At 49.4% G+C, this 17,066-nt stretch overlaps 1 protein-coding gene across 2 annotated transcripts in view; it reads right to left on the reverse strand.

Moving 5' to 3' along the window:
- LOC144722997 (septin-9-like) overlaps positions 1-16,703 on the reverse strand; it is a 48,839-nt gene extending 32,136 nt beyond the window's left edge. Inside the window, exons 1-2 of one of the 2 annotated variants that reach the window (XM_078601513.1) lie at positions 16,665-16,703; positions 2,147-2,395 (exon numbers count right to left, since the gene is read on the reverse strand). Coding sequence is in view for 1 of the 2 variants with exons in the window: in XM_078601487.1 (XP_078457613.1) it covers positions 2,147-2,395; positions 12,132-12,168 (286 nt within the window). In the remaining variant the exon portion in view is untranslated. Of the gene's footprint in view, positions 1-2,146; positions 2,396-12,131; positions 12,208-16,664 lie in introns of those variants that run through there. The other variant, XM_078601487.1, reaches the window with a different exon arrangement.
- Positions 16,704-17,066: the final 363 nt, after the last annotated feature.

Raw genomic sequence — 17,066 nt, forward strand, 5'->3', positions numbered from 1 at the left:
AGTTTGCATGTTGTCTGGATTATTCTCCGGGTCCTCCGGTTTTTCCCCTTGGTTTTGTGGTGAGCGACATCCTGGGACACCCCCACCTTAACAAGCCTGCGCTGACCAGCGTGAAGTATGGTACAACGACGATTATGACCGACAAAGTGGGGGAGGCCTTATTATTGTATAATTCATTCATACGATGCCAAAAACAAAAGCATTAACGATAATGCGTTCTATCCTAACCCCAGCCGAACAGCTGTGCATCACGTGGCATGCGATCTGTGGCCATGCCCTTCCCCTCCCTGCCACGGCTGGTGGCTGGACTTTGACGATCGCAAACAGAAGTCCGTATTTAGAGCTGGGATGCCACAGTGGCAAAATGTTAACTACCTCGCCTGGTATGTGGGTTCGATTCCGACCCTGACGTCTGTATATTTGGAGTTTGTATGTTCCCCCCGTGTCACGTAGCTATTCCTCCGGGTCCTAGATTTTTCCCTCCACATTTAGAATCAACATGCTTTTACAGTATTTGGCTGCTATAAATGTCCAAAAGAAAAGTCACTTCATTTGGATTATTATTGTGGCCAGGTCGCTTTTGAAAAAGAGCTAGATAGCTCAGTGGCCCTTACCTGGTAAAATAAAAATAGGTAAGTTAAACTTATAATGCATCCCTTAAGTCGACGATTCGTTGGAAATTTGCAATTGACTGATTTTTTTCGTGGTTGATTCCTATGCCCTCTTTAAAAATGGCAGCCTCCCCCATACATCCTGCTTTCTGAAGGTGGGAAACCCCTGAGAAGCCACGCCCAGCATGCCTGATGTCAATAACATCACCAAGCCTATCGAGGGTGGAGCCGTCCCTAGGATACAGCAAATCGTGGCGACTGCCCCGGGCCCCGCGCTTTGGGGGGCCCAACATTTAGACATCACGGTGTCAGACGTAATACTTACAGTTTAGTTTGAAGGTGTCGGGGGGCCCACATGGTGGGATTTGACCCGAGACCCCGCACCTCCCCTACGGACGGCCCGGATCGTGAGCGCCCGCACCGTATTCGATAGTCTTGGAGGCATCCACACACTGGAGCCACCAACAGCACCGGGCGGTACTCATCACCACTGGCTGATGTGAGCCAATGGTGGTAAATTCCTTTATTTCTATAACGTGGGTACATCATATCTCACTAAATTTTTTGGAGAATAGTTTTTGCTTAACGGTTTTTTCTCTTGACACAGATCTTTTCAGGAACTCATCTACTCCTACTGTGTTACACGAGAACTTACCATTGTGCATTCTTGCTGTTACATATACGGCGAGTTGCTCCACCGTTTATGAAGCCAAACGACAGTATTAACAGAACCGTGCACAGGTCAGACGTGGCTCGCAGATGACAGAGCGGCCCCAACAGCTGGGCAAGTTCTCAGACTGGGTGACCCCTTGCCCTGGGCGGCATGTTCCCTCTCTAAACAAAGAGCAAGCACGGAGCGTGCGGTGGGGAGTCAGCGCAGTGCTCTCCGAGCGACAGGCATCCGGAACTCGGTTCTGAGCAAGTTTGCTACAGCTCAACCGCGAAGAAGTGCCCGAGGAATACGGAGCGGACATTGCTGAGATCCTGGCTTGGAATCCAGTTCCATGATTAAACCGGGTTCTCAATTACGGACGGTCCCTGCCCACTCACCAATGACTAACACAATGGAATTTGATAATTGTTTTTTTACCCTTCTATCTGGCAACAAAACTGACACCTTTTTTACAAGGAGTCATGTTTGCATAGACTACAATTCCTGCAGTCATAATGCCAAAAAAAACACAACTGATAATGTATGCACTGTCCTTGAAGTTGATTGGTCCACACCCGAGACAGCTTTCCTTAGAGCCTAGTCTCACATGGGTTGGACCAGATGACGCCAAAAGGCGCACTTTGTTGCCAGATAGAAGGGTAAAAAAACACAATTATCATATTTTTTACTGGCAAATGAGGTTCCAATGGTACAATGGAATTTTTCACCGATTATAGCTCCGCATGAAAATGTCCAGGTTCGATTGTGAATTTACCACACAATAGGCACCATTCGCTAGACATCAGAGATACATGTCTGGTGTGGATAACGAAGGCTTCCTCTTGTGTGTAAGCACAGGAGCGCATCTTCTTGAGCCACTCACCGTCACAAATGCTTCCGAAGCGCTTTGATTGCCTGCTTGCGGCAGCGGCAGCAGCTGGAGGGGCTGGAGGGCTGCCGTCTGCGAGCAGCGGTTTGTAGGGACACGCGTCGTCGGGGAGCCTCGGGGCGGCGATGAGCGACTTGAGAGCGGCCGTCACGGGGAAGCCGTCGGCACCCGAGTTCCTCACCGAGCGCCCCGCGTAGCCCTGGCCTCGCCCGTGGATGTCCAACTCAAAGGGCTTCTTGAGATCTGGAGGAGGGATAGAAACGAGGCGTTGCAGGCAGGGGCGTCGGGGTGAGTCCACGTCGCAAATGCTTCCAGATCATTATTGGTTGTTATAAGCTATTAAACTTATTTTTTCCAGGTGAAGTGCACTGAGCTATACAGCTCTTTTGCAGAAGCGACCTGCTCAAAAATGATAGCTCAACGAAGTGGCATATCGTGTGGAAATTTATAGCAGCAAAATATTCTCAACACATGTTTATTCAAAATGTGGAGGGAAAAACCATAGGAATCGGAGAAAAATCCACGCGACCATGGGGAGAACATGCAATGTCCAAATATACAGGTGCCAGGTTCAGGATCAAACCCCCGACCTCCTGCGTACCAGGTGAGGGAGATAACATCTCGCCTCCACAGACAGAATCTGCAAAGTTAATCCTCCCTGCATCATCACGGATAACAGTTTCACTGTACCATGCTTATATGAAATCTACACAAATCGTGGCTACTGACCCACTACTGAGCCAACTGTTTGTGCGCCACTGTACACTAAAAGGTTCTATCTGCAGCACAATCAGTGTTTATGTCACGCAATCTAAAAAATACCATGTTTTTGTCCAAAATGTGGTGGGCGTTTTTTTTTACCAAATATAAACAAGTTCGGGCTGTCCGGACACCTACAACACCCACAATCGCTGTTTGAGTAATGTACTCAGCTGTGTGCACTCCAGGTAAACCCAAATTGGAACCAGAAACATCGTCAATCATCGCACTCCCCGGACCTCTTGGCATCACACATAAGAGATCGTTCAACAGTACCAACGTGGTTTGCACAAGTCCGCAAACCACATGCTAGGAGGGGTGGTGGTGAAGCATAATTTATGCTTTATTAACGCACTAGATTGTGCGTGTGGCTGGGGTGGATCGGGTGTCAGCGCGATGAGTCACCACTGAGATCCTGGATTTGGATTTCTGTTACGCGTGGTTAGACCCATTTCTTGCGGAGTCCATGGTCTCACCCAGGCACCAATAGCTGTACACCAAAAACACATCACATTAAGATTGGTGTTTCACTCAAATGGACTAAATTCCGGCTCTGAGAATTCAAAATGTAAATTTCTCTGTTGCAGAGTTTGTGGGAAAGTATGGCCCGTAATCTGTGGATAAAAATAATGCCTTGAAGGATTCTCAGAAACAGTTATGTAATATCACTTCCCACTGGTTGTTCTCAAATACATGGGGTTTTGAGCTGCCCTGGAGGAGGTCTGAATGGATACTTCCTCTCATCGTCGTTTCCAAGAGAACAATTTGAATAAAACTAGGTCAAAGACAATGTTTTAAAACACTCAAATAAAATGATAACGCACTTTCTGACATTCAACTATGCAATGTACACTACCTGTGAGATTGATGGGTGGAAAAAACCCACACACCCTTTCATATTGTTTACATGAATACTGAGCAATCCCTTAAGTCTACAGTTGGTGCAATTTCCCAGATTATAAGACGTTCACCCGCAAAGCAAGATGTACTCCAAACTCATGCCGTGTCATTAGAGCTACAAAAATCTCACCACACACGCAGCACACAGCTTCCCGATTATAAAACCTTTGTTTTAAATGCAGGGGAAAATATGCATTCCTTGAATCCGGAGAAAGGGAAAAAGACAGAAACATTAAAACATTATTTTAAGGCACCACTTGCTTGCATGAGAAGTATGGCCATGATAATTGTTTTTTTACCCTTCTATCTGGCAACAAAACTAACACCTTTTTTACAAGGAGTCATGTTTACATAGACCACAATACCTGCAGTCATAATGCAAACAAAAAACACAACTCTGATAATGTGCACTGTCCTTGAAGTTGATTGGTCCACACCCGAGACAGCTTTCCTTAGAGCCTAGTCTCACATGGGTTGGACCAGATGACGCTCTAAGGAAAGCTATCTCGGGTGTGGAGCAATCAACTTCAAGGACAGTGCACATTATCAGAGTTATGTTTTTTGTTTGCATTATGACTGCAGGTATTGTGGTCTATGTAAACATGACTCCTTGTAAAAAAGGTGTCAGTTTTGTTGCCAGATAAAGGGTAAAAAACCAATTATCATATTTTTACTGGCAAATGAGGTTCCAATGGTGTAAAAGTATGGTCATCTCCATTGTGGATCCTGAGAACGATTCACTCGTGAACGACGTTGTTGTCGTTCGGCAGCAGCCGAGTACCGCGTTTGGATTTAAATTTGGTACAAGGCAGGTGAATGGTCCAGGAACGTGGACATCGTGTCGCTGAGGTTCTTTGACAGTGGGAGCCCCCTGCTGGGGTTAACGACAAAGCACAGGGGAGGGCCCATCGGCTGGACACGGCGTGAACGTGGTGGTGCAACACATTCGCCCGGTGCTGTACACGGTTACGAGACGAAGGCTGGCAAGGCCCAGGTGCAATGAATGGAATGGGCCCCACCACGCGTTGTGCAAGTTCGGTCTCTCTTCGTATCCCAATTCCGTGGTGCCACCCACACGCGCGATAGCTCGGTCCGCTGGTTCCGAGGACGCAGATGGGCGCCGGGTCTAATGCCCCTCCACAACAGACGGCGGCCAGGGCTGTGCGTGCCATGAGAATCGCCGCATCAGAGGGGAGCGCAGCACGAACGCTGTGACCCGTAGACAGGGCCGTCCATGGGGGGGAGGTGGGGACTGGAGCAAATCCCACCATGTGGGCCTCCTCCTCGATGCCTTCAAACTAAACCGGGACTATTACGTCTGACGCCGTGATGTCGGAATGCGGGCCCCCCCAAAGCCCAGGGCCCGGGGCGGTCTCCCGATTCACCGCACCCTAGGGACGGCTCTGCCTGCAGCTACTAGAGAGGCACGCTAGCCGGGTGATCGCGCACGCACTGCATGGATGGCAGCCCTCCAAAGAGAGCGGCGTCATTTCCCTTTTGATTAACCATAATCTGTTATAGTGTGTTTCCATGCTTGTTGAAATACATTTCTATCGCAAAAGGTCGGCGCTTGGAGCTTGGGAAACGTCATCTTAGAGAAGGGCAGTGTTTCATTTATTTATTCATGCTGCTTTCTGTGCAGCGGCGCACTTAGCAGAGGCACAGACCAGAGGCCCTGCACGTCCTCTGTGGGGATATCGAGTTCCCAATTACTCGGAATCGCCGGTTTGAGCCTCATCAGATGGTGCACATGAGCAAAAAAAAATCTGTTGACCTTTGACAAACGCTGCAATTAGCCATGATTTGTAGACTTATTATTTCTGCTGGTAAGAACTGTATTTAAATTATAGGTCAACATGTTGAGAACAATGTGTAAATGCATTAGTCAGAAATCAAAACCCTTACAAACTTGAGCACCAAAATGTATTTTAAGGTAGCCGAAGCAAACGCAGCTATTCTTTTTCAGTTGCGAAATTCAAGTTCCCACGATTCGGATCAAGAATCCACCAACAAAACGGCGATCAACTCATAGCATAAATACAGTTCATGATATGAACATTGGGGTGGAGTGGTGGTGCAGTGGTTAGCACCCTGCACCTGAACCTGGCTGGCAGAGTTAGATTGCTGGCCATGACAAATCTCCATGGCAAGCGCTATCTGAATCAGTCATAAGCCTCTGCTCCTTCACCAACCTGCACCAGCCATCAGAGTGAAGTATGGTCAAACAACTCCCAGCATGGGAAGACCATCGACAGTTTTGACAGAGCTGTAAATTATTTATATAATGATTAAGTACTAACTTACTACTTCAATAACAAAATATTCCCTGTATAGCCTTCCTACAAAGACAGAAATTCCCCGAAAGTTGAAGAACCCTTGCTGCTCTACGCGATGCCGATTCGTGCTGCTTCCCTTGAAGGTGCCCGCTGTTAACTCCTGGGGCGCCGCCGCTGTCAATTTTCTCACCGGAGATTCAGAATGATAATTACAGGACTTCAAATGGTCATATGACGTGTTCTGTGTGCGAGAGATTACAGTATTTTACAACTGGAAGGTCATATCTGTACTTTAAATTCACATACCTGGTCATGATCCTGGCAGACAGGTGTGTGTGTGTGTACGTGTGTGTGTGTGAGGGAGGGTGGCATGTGTGTGCAGATTGCCCTAGATGACATCATCACAACTGTCTGGACCACAGGACGGGTTCTGCAGGATTGGAAGGATGCCCTGGTGCCCCCCCCCCTCTTAAAAAATGGGGGACTGCACAGACTGTAACAACTATAGGGGGCATCTCTCTTCTGACCGTGCTGGGAATGGTCCTGGCGAGGATTATTCAACATCGCCTTGCCAGGCACACTGAGGAGAGGCTTGTGGAGCCCCAGTGTCGTTTCAGACCAGGGAAGTCCTGCACGGATGCCATATTCTCTATCGGTCTGCTGCAGCAGAGGTGTAGGGAATTCCAACACGACCTACATCTCTGCTTTATTGACCTGGTCAAGGCCTATGATACCATCAACAGGCCAGGACTCTGGGAAGTTCTTCGTGCTTTCGGAGTCCCTGACTCTTTGCTCACAATCATTAAGGTCCTTCATGATGTTGGGCAGGCCCGGGTAAAGCTACGAGGCCAGGAGTTGGAACAATTCCCTGTTCACTTTGGGGTGAGGCAGGAATATCCTCTGGCTCTCAAATTATTTAACATCATCTTTGACCACGTATTTGGAAAAGCTTTCCATGGCTGTACTCGAGGAATTTCAATCTGGTGCAGATACAACGGGAGACTGAGCAATGCATGGGTGCAGTGGAGGGATGGCTCCCTATTGGTCAACCATATTATGTATGCTGATGATCTGGTGATTGCTGCTCACTCAGAGGAGGAGTTCGAGGCGCTGCTGCTGATCCTGGAGTGTGCCACTAAGAGGTGGGGCCTTACCATTAGCCCCACCAAAACTAAGCACCTCCCTGGGTATTTTGTGCCATCAAAAACTCCACCCCCTCAGCTCCTCACTGGTGATGGAGCAGTTGTGGAGTGGAGATTCCCATACCTGGGCAGTGTGCTTAGGACCAACTCTGGTTTGACACCTGAGGTCTCACTCCGAATCAGTCAGGCCGCATTATCTTTTAATCAGCTGTGTAATGCTGTGTGAAAGCTACCTGGTCTGTCACTCCGCACGAATCGTCGGGTCTTCTCAGCCACAGTCATGCCCTCCCTTCTCTATGCTTGTGAAACGTGAAGCCCCCTAATGGAACATCTGCACCGGTTAGAAACATTCAGGCTGGCCTGCCTCAGATCCATCCTGGGTATAACCAGGCTAGATTGTGTGAGCTCACAAATCCTTGAAAGATTTGGACACATTCCCATCAGTGTGCTCCTCTGGCAGGCAAGGCTGCGCTGGTTGGGTCAAGCCTCGCCACAGCATGCCCAAGCAGTTTGTGTTTGGTCGCATAGAGGGGGCTAAATGGGCACGACATGGGCTGAAGAAGAGGTGGACTGACGCGGTACGAGAGGTTGTGGAGCTGAGTGGACTTGCTGACGACTGGTACCAGTGGTGTCAAGATCGGCCTCTATGGAGGAGGCTTGTGAAAGACGCTACTGGACAGTTGGAGGCAGTCGCCCTCCAACAACAACGGAGGGCAGAGGAGCGATGCTAACAATAACAAGCGGAGCGCCGGGCAGCTAAAATGCAGCAAGTTGGCACAGTAGGGGGTACAGCTGGTGCATCTACCAGTCATCTCAGTCAGCCAACTCATGGCACCTGCTGGGTCTGCCCCGAGACGTGTCAGCGAGCCTTCGACACTTCACGTGGCCTCAAAGTGCACCTGGCCTGGCATAGGCCGTGGTGACGTCACTGTTACTTCGTGGCGAAAGGTGGGTATTGGTGTGCGTGTGTACACGTGCGTGTGCCTAGTTGGGAGCAGTAGCGCAGCGATCAGCGTGCTGCACTATGAACTCGGTCACCCGAGTTCGATTCCCGCTAACAGCCACCGACACCGGTGACGATTATCTGAACCGGTCTTAGGCCTCCCCTAGGTCGACTCGGTCTCAAATGAGTGCCTGGGGCGGTGTGTAAATATCGCCACTGGGAAGTCAAAGGCGGCCGCGCACGGTGCTGGCCACCCACCCCCACGTGTGCCGTGCCGGCCTTTATAGATGCTACTCGCTAACGGCACTTGCCCCAACAGTATATCCAAGTCTATACGGGGGGTCTTTGTCTTTGCCGTGCAGCGATAAGGGTGGAGGAGCACTGCAGTAGCCGCAGCAACATAACGACCACGAAGTCATTATTTCACGACTAATAAAGATATGCACTCTTTGGGTCTTTCGGTAAAGTCACGTAGATAGAAAAATAAAAATCACGACGTTTAGATCGCAACACAAGCAATCGTCATCGGGTGAAAAAATACAGCAGGCGGACTGCAGAGGCAGGATAAAGATAGCGGGAGAGCTGCTGCAGCAGCAAGAGGTTATAGAGGTTTGAGATGGGTGCAAGCCAAGGGTAAGTGGGGGCGGGGCTAGAGGTGGAATTTACAAGTAATAAACCTCGGCCATTGTATCACATCACTACGGTGCTGAAGAAGCCATTGTGTTGCTAGAGATTAGAGATTAGCATGTCAATGTGAGACGGCTCCCGCAGCAGCGGCTGTGTTAATGAGACACATTCAGCCGATTAAACAACGAGAGCCACCGCCAGCCAGAGGTCGCAAACGGGTTTTGATTCCTTACCCTGTACCCGTGCCCGGCCGCAACAGGGTCGCAAACGGGTACGGGTAGCCGGGTATCGGGTACCCGATTGCGACCTCTGCCGCCAGCCACATCGAGGAAAAGGGAAGCAGCGGTTATGTTAGTGAGACATTTAGCCTCTTAATGTAAAGATATTTAACAAGGTAAAGTAACTCAGAGAGTCGGAAATAACTAACATAGGCAGGTAGGATGGAAGCAGCTCAGCCAGTTATGACTTTACCTGGTTAATAACATCCTTCCAATGATTGCTCACTTTGTACCCATCTTCTCGGTTGAAATTGTGTCTGTGTTTACAACACCAGCATCACTTTCAAAAGCATTGACATCACAAGCATAACTCATCATCGTGATCATAAACATTCGAAAAATCTGTCATCAACATAAACTACATTGCAATCATGACCATCAACCATTATCACCATTATACAAATCAATATAATCACAAAAACTGCAACCATTATCATTACCATCACCACAATCAAATAACTCAAGACCACCATAACTATCATCACACTCACCATCACGATTACCACCACTCAAACCACAACCAACATTCCAGTATTAGAACGATTGCAATCATAACTACCATCACAATCACAATGACCACACTCATCAAAACCACGATCACCAACTACTGTAACCATCATAATTCCCATCAATGGCATCGACGCCACCGTCGCCTGGCGCGCTATTATCTCCCCGTCGGCTCATTCAGATGCCGCTCTCCTCCCCACTGCGACACCTCCTCGGGACTGCGGCGACTGCTGCAATATCAAAGACAAAGGTCCCCCGTGTAGCCTTCACAGACTGTTGGGGCAAGTGCTGTTAGCGAGCAGCACCTGTGAAGGCCGGCACCGTGGCACACGGGGGGTGGCCGGCACCACGCCCGAACGCCTTTGTCTCCCGAGTGGCGATGTTTACTACACACCGCACTTGATACTCGTATGAGGCTGAGTCGACCTAGAGGAGGTCCATGACCGGTTCAGATAATCATCACTGGTGTTGGTGGCCGTGAGCGGGAATCGAACTCGGGTGGCCGGGTTCGGAGCGTAATGCGCGCTAACCGCTGCGCCACCGCTCCCCGCGATCTCGCTGAACACCAGCCACGTGCACTGCCGCACGACGCCGCCGCCTTTCACTCCGTGACGGATCACACGACCAGGAGAACCTCGTGGTTTCGTCGCGATTTAAGAACTGCATTATTCCAATATTTTACACAACGCATACTACAGTACAGGAGTGACGCGTTTCACGATTCAGACGAGCACGGTTGGCTACGTACGGCGCGAAGGAAGTTCAACATACAGTACATACATTTATGGAATACAAAATCTATCGTACGACGAGTTTCTTACACGCAGCGAAGCGTCGTTATGTCACTAAAACAATATCAATAGATTCCTATAGAATTGCCCAAATCGCATCACGGACACGCCCACAATGTACGCCGCTTGCCCCTCGACGTCGGATGTCCCTGCGGCAACAACCGCCCAGAGGCGCAGCGCGCAGAGCACACAAATACAACAACAGCCATTGCACACAAATACAACAACAGACATTGCACACAAATACAACAACAGACATTGCACACAAATACAACAACAGACATTGCACACAAATACAACAACAGACATTGCACACAAATACAACAACAGACATTGCACACAAATACAACAACAGACATTGCACACAAATACAACAACAGACATTGCACACAAATACAACAACAGACATTGCACACAAATACAACAACAGACATTGCACACAAATACAACAACAGACATTGCACACAAATACAACAACAGACATTGCACACAAATACAACAACAGACATTGCACACAAATACAACAACAGACATTGCACACAAATACAACAGCCATTGCACACAAATACAACAACAGACATTGCACACAAATACAACAACAGACATTGCACACAAATACAACAACAGACATTGCACACAAATACAACAACAGACATTGCACACAAATACAACAACAGACATTGCACACAAATACAACAACAGACATTGCACACAAATACAACAACAGACATTGCACACAAATACAACAACAGACATTGCACACAAATACAACAACAGACATTGCACACAAATACAACAACAGACATTGCACACAAATACAACAACAGACATTGCACACAAATACAACAACAGACATTGCACACAAATACAACAACAGACATTGCACACAAATACAACAACAGACATTGCACACAAATACAACAACAGACATTGCACACAAATACAACAACAGACATTGCACACAAATACAACAACAGACATTGCACACAAATACAACAACAGACATTGCACACAAATACAACAACAGACATTGCACACAAATACAACAACAGACATTGCACACAAATACAACAACAGACATTGCACACAAATACAACAACAGACATTGCACACATATACAACAATAGACATTAAACACAAATACAACAACAGACATTGCACACAAATACAACAATAGACATTAAACACAAATACAACAACAGACATTGCACACAAATACAACAATAGACATTAAACACAAATACAACAGACATTGCACACATATACAACAACATACATTAAATACAAATACAACAACAGACATTGCACACATATACAACAGACATTGCACACATATAAAATAATGCAGTCTAGAATAGACGTCTAAACGCAACCACATCTCAAGTGAATAGACCACCATCACACGAGATAGAATGCACGAGAGCAACGTGTAGAAGTGCCGATAGCGACGAGCAGCAGCGCCTCTGAAGGCCGTGGGCACGGTGGCACACGAGGGGTGGCCAGCACCACGCCCGGCCGCCTTTGTCTCCCCAGCGGCGATGTTTACTGCACACCGCACCCGGTACTCGTTTGAGGCCGAGTGAGCTAGGGGAGGCCCAGGTCAGGTTCCGATAATCGCCACTTATCGATCGTGAGCGGAAATCAAAGTGGGATGACGACCTGGGTTCGTGGCGCTGTGCGCTAACCACTGGACCACCGCTCCCCACGGCGTCACCCCCCACGGCGTCACCCCCCACGACGCACACAAGACACGCACCACCATCATGGGAGAAGCAGTCCATACAGTGCTTCATCCCCCTCCTCGGCAGCTCGGAGCCCTCTCGCTCTCCAACACGCGGAGCGGCTGGAGAGGAGAGGGAGGTCCTCCTCCCTGGCTAGTGGCTAGCGGCCGGCGTGGGGGGGTGGGCAGGGAGGAGACAAAGCGTGGGGGGAGTGGGAGGAGGGGTCCCTGCAGGGGGTGCGCGCTTGGCTGGGCGGGAGGGCGCTCTGTGGTTATTGTCAGGGAGGGCTTTTCTGAAGGTGCAGAGGGGAGCGGTGGTAATGATGGTGGTGATGGAGGTGTTTGGGTAATGGTGGTGGTGATGGTGGTGTTTGATGGGTGGGTGACGGTGCTTGCTGGTCGTGTTAATCATCGGTGGTGTCGCGGTGAGCGCGCCACGCTACGAACCCGGCAACCCAAGTTCGATGCCCGCTCACGGCCAAACACCAGTGAAAAATATCTGAACCGGTCCTGGGCCTCCCCTAGGTCGACTCAGCCGCAAATGAGTACCTGGTGTGGCGGTGTGTAAACATCGCTACTCGGGAGACAAAGGCGGCCGGGCGTGGTGCCGGCCACCCACCCCTCGTGCGCCGCGTGTCGGCCTTCACAGGTGCTGCTCGCTAGCAGCACTTGTCCCAAGTCTGTGGTGGCCGTCTCAATATTACGTCCCACGGAGGGCATCGTTGTCAATCCACTGCCGATTGAGGATCTCCCCACGCCGTGCGGGCCGTGGGGAGTTATTTGGTCACCGGTTGAGACATTACTCGCCACTGGTGTTCACCACAATGACAGCTGCCCATGAAGATGTGGATATGAAGAGACATTTCGAGCAAATCGGGGCCATTCGGTTCGTGTCGATGAGACTGGACCGCTGTCCTGGCAGCGCATCGCGACGATTCTGAAGTTGAGATGCGCATCGTTACCTGTCAAGCTCATGGGATAAACCAGACAGACACGAGACAGCCTACAGACGGCGTTAGGACGAGTCGACACCATCGGGGCATTCAGTCCAGACAGAGAACAAACGAGACAGTACAGGACGAGCCCCTAAAAGCTCAGCGATACAATACAAATAAGAAGTACAAAGACACGAATAACGAATTGATTTTTATCGAATGCAATTAATGTAATCGCCGAGGAAGCAAATCGATGTCTGGGATATGAACACCAACATCGATTTAGAAATCGACTTCGATACCCATAGCAGCAGCTGTGACGTGACACGCGCTCCATGTGGACATCGCCCGACCATCAAAAAAAGCCGTGGCATTACATTCCTATTATTCTACTGCATCTTGTTCAGATATATCGGTACCATTCGTTATCAATCAGACACCCTCGGATCTCGGTTTTATTTAAATACTGTACAAATATAATCTCGGTCGTAACTAGCGGTCATCACACAATGGGAATAGCAACGCGAACAAAATACATCCGTGCGTGTCCACCAAGCGCGTGTGGACACGCACGGCCACGCACCCTGCGTGTGGATGCCGCACAGCAGACAGCCGAGAGGCGTGGCAGCAGCATCATCATCAGCCATGATCCATCCACTGCTGGATGAAGGCTTCGACAAAACACGGTACTATATGTATATGCATGGTGTCCGGGTAGGTTATAACACAGTAACTGCCATTCACAACCAGATATCGCTTATGAGAAGGACCCATACAGTACTGGATAGCTTAGTGGGAGTTACATCGTGTGACAAATATAATACTGTCTTCTTTGGGTCTTTCGGTAAAGTCACGTAGAAACATTTCTTTTTTACAAAAGACGACGACGTTTAGATCGCAACACAAGCAATCATCAGGAGAGAAAAAAGATGGGGAAAGCTCCTGAGGCAGGCTGTTTTAAAGGTTTGAAATGGGTGCAGCCGAAGGGTCACAAACGAAGTGGGCGGGGCTAGTGATGTTAAAGTGAGAGATTAGCAAGTCAATGTAAGATCTGGGAGCTACCTCCATGACTAGGGCGTGGAGGTGGCCATTGTATCGTGAGAGATTAGCAAGCCAATGTAAGATCTGGGAGCTACCTCCACGACGAGGGCGTGGAGGTGGCCATTGTATCGTGAGAGATTAGCAAGTCAATGTAAGATCTGGGAGCTACCTCCACGACGAGGGCGTGGAGGTGGCCATTGTATCGTGAGAGATTAGCAAGTCAATGTAAGATCCGGGAGCTACCTCCATGACTAGGGCGTGGAGGTCGCCATTGTATCGTGAGAGATTAGAATGTCAATGTAAGATCGCAGAGCCACTGCCACATCGAGGACACGAGCGACGGTGGCTGTGTTAGTGCGAGACATTAAAACTGTTAATGTAAAACCAGAGTCGAAAGTAACTACTAACAGCGGAAGGTAGGATGAAGACATCACAGCCAGTTATGACTTAAACTGGCTAATAACGTCCTTCCAATGATTGCTCAGTTTGTACCCATCTTCTCGGTTGCAATTGTGTCTGTGCATACTGTACTTTAATAGTAAGCGGGTGTGACGTAACCACGGCGCGTGTGTCAGGCAAGGTGCACTTTCGGCCACGTGAAGTTGTTGAAGGCTCGCTGACAGGAGACCATGGGACAGACCCACGTGCGCACATAGGTTGCCCGAGTAAGATGGCTGGCAGATGCACCCCCTGTGCTCCCTACTGCGCCGACTTGTTGCACTTTATCCGCCCGGCGATCCGCCTGGTTGTTGTGAGCGCCGCTCCTCTGCTCTCCGTTGTTAGATGGCGACTGCCTCCAACTGCCGAGTAGTGTCATTAATAAGTCTGCTCTACACCACTGGCAGAAGTGATCTCCTCTCTAACCCGAGCTCCCTCTATCCGGTCAAACACAAGCTGCTTGGGCATGCGGGCTACATGGCCCAGCAACTCAACCTTGCCTGCCAGAGGAGCTCACCGATGGCACTTTGTCCAGGTCCTTCAAAGATCTGTAATCTCTTTACACAATCCAGTCTGGTTAAACCCAGGACGGATCGTAAGCAGGGCATCCTGAATGTATAAAACCGGCAAATATGTTCATTTAAAAGGGCTCCACGTTTTGCAAACATAGAGTAAGTTATAAATGTGGCCGAGAAGGCCCGGAGCTTCGTATGGAGTGATAGACCAGATAGCTTCCAAACAGCGTTACGCAGCTGATGAAAATTTGATGCCGCTCAAATGATTCGGTCAAAAGGACACTGCGCCCAGGTATGGAAACGTCTCCACTCTCTGCACAACTGCCCCATCACTCATAGGGAGCAGAGGTGGTGGGAGATTCAATTACACAAATGACCCAGGCAGGTACTTTGTTTTGATGGGACTGGTAGTGAGGCTCCATCCTAGTAGCTCGCTCCAGGTTCAACAGCACGGTCTCCAGTTCCTTCTCAGTGAGCAGCGATCACCAGATCATAGCCAATATAAAGCCATGATTTGACTGCACCCGGGCATCGATCAACCTTCCATATATCTGTACCATGTAGAAAATCTTTCCGGTAGTCACAGAAAGCTTATTGAACTACATGGTCAAAGAAGATGTTAAATAGTGTAGGGGCCACAGGACATCCCTGTCGCACACCAAGGTGAACAGAAAATGGATCAGACTACCAGGCACGCAGATTTACCCGGGTCAGCTCAACATAATGAATGTCCTTAATGATTGTGAGCAGATGATTAGGGACTCCAACAGCACGAAGAATACCCCAGAGCCCTGGTCTGTTTATTGTATTATAGGCCTTGACTAGGTCAAAAATTCAGAGATGTAGGTCCTATTGGAATTCCCTACACCTCTGCTGTAGCAGACTGACTGAGAATATCTGTACCCTTTCACAAGTTACAAAGGACTCAGAGGTTACAGGCTATAAGCACTTCTCGCCCACCATATGCAAATCTGTAATGAGAATTCACTGCACGTAGCCGATTTTATTGCACGTATTCCCACTGTCTAGAGGCCATGTTTCGACTGCAGAATGCGTTGTGTATACATACATGCTACAATATATACATGCTAAGAGTCTATACAATCCATAAATGCCACATTATAAATGCATATATGATATGCATAAATAACGTAGCATATTTACATGCATAATGCAGCATGCATTTAATATGCATATGCTGTATATTAACGTAACAAGGCATAAACTATACACAGTATGCAGGCTACCTGCAATACATCTCATTCAAACGCCCCCCCCCCCCCCCTGCATGCGATAGCGGGAAGCAGCGCCACTCGCATTCAACGAAACATAATTCGACCATTATCGTTAACTGCCGCATTGTAATTTAATGACAACAGCAGAGGCTAGTGCAGCTCAATCCATTGTTGTTCCATGCCCAAGCTTGGATGGACCATGGCTGCTCCTGATGATAATGTATTAGAGAAAGGCCCATTGTTGTCGCGCGGTGCTGCTGCTGAGACGATGCGTGCCCACGACGACACCGCCACACGCGGCGCGACACGAGCACCGTCCCCACCATCACGACCCCCCGTCTCTCGCACGCACACGGCAGCAACAACAACACCCCACAGCGCACACCGATCGCGGCCTCCGCCTACCACGTGGCAGTGTGGCCCGATGGCCGGCTGAGCACGGTGAAGAGAAAGCCAGCGGCCCCGTCGGCGCACGCCGTAAGAAGCAAGCAGCGGTGTGCGCGGGCGGGCAGGCTCACTCACCACGCACTCGTCCGATGCAGATGTGGGGGGATGATCGCAACCACGGAACGCCTCAGCCCGCAGGGCCCCTTTCGAGACAACGGATTGTGGCCAGAGCACACGAACGCCGCCACCGCCAAATCGCCCAACGTCTGCTGCTGCTGCCACCGCTCTGCGGCTTCCTGATTGCGAGTGTTTCGCGTCGTCCTTTAATTTTGTTACACGAACCACGCGGCACGAGACGCAGCGCTGCCTGCAGCAGCAGTGTGCGCAGTGGCACGGCTGCCGACTGAATGATTCATCTCA

Source organism: Lampetra planeri, chromosome 1 (assembly GCF_965212315.1).
Source record: "Lampetra planeri chromosome 1, kcLamPlan1.2.h2, whole genome shotgun sequence".
Lineage (NCBI taxonomy): Eukaryota > Metazoa > Chordata > Hyperoartia > Petromyzontiformes > Petromyzontidae > Lampetra > Lampetra planeri.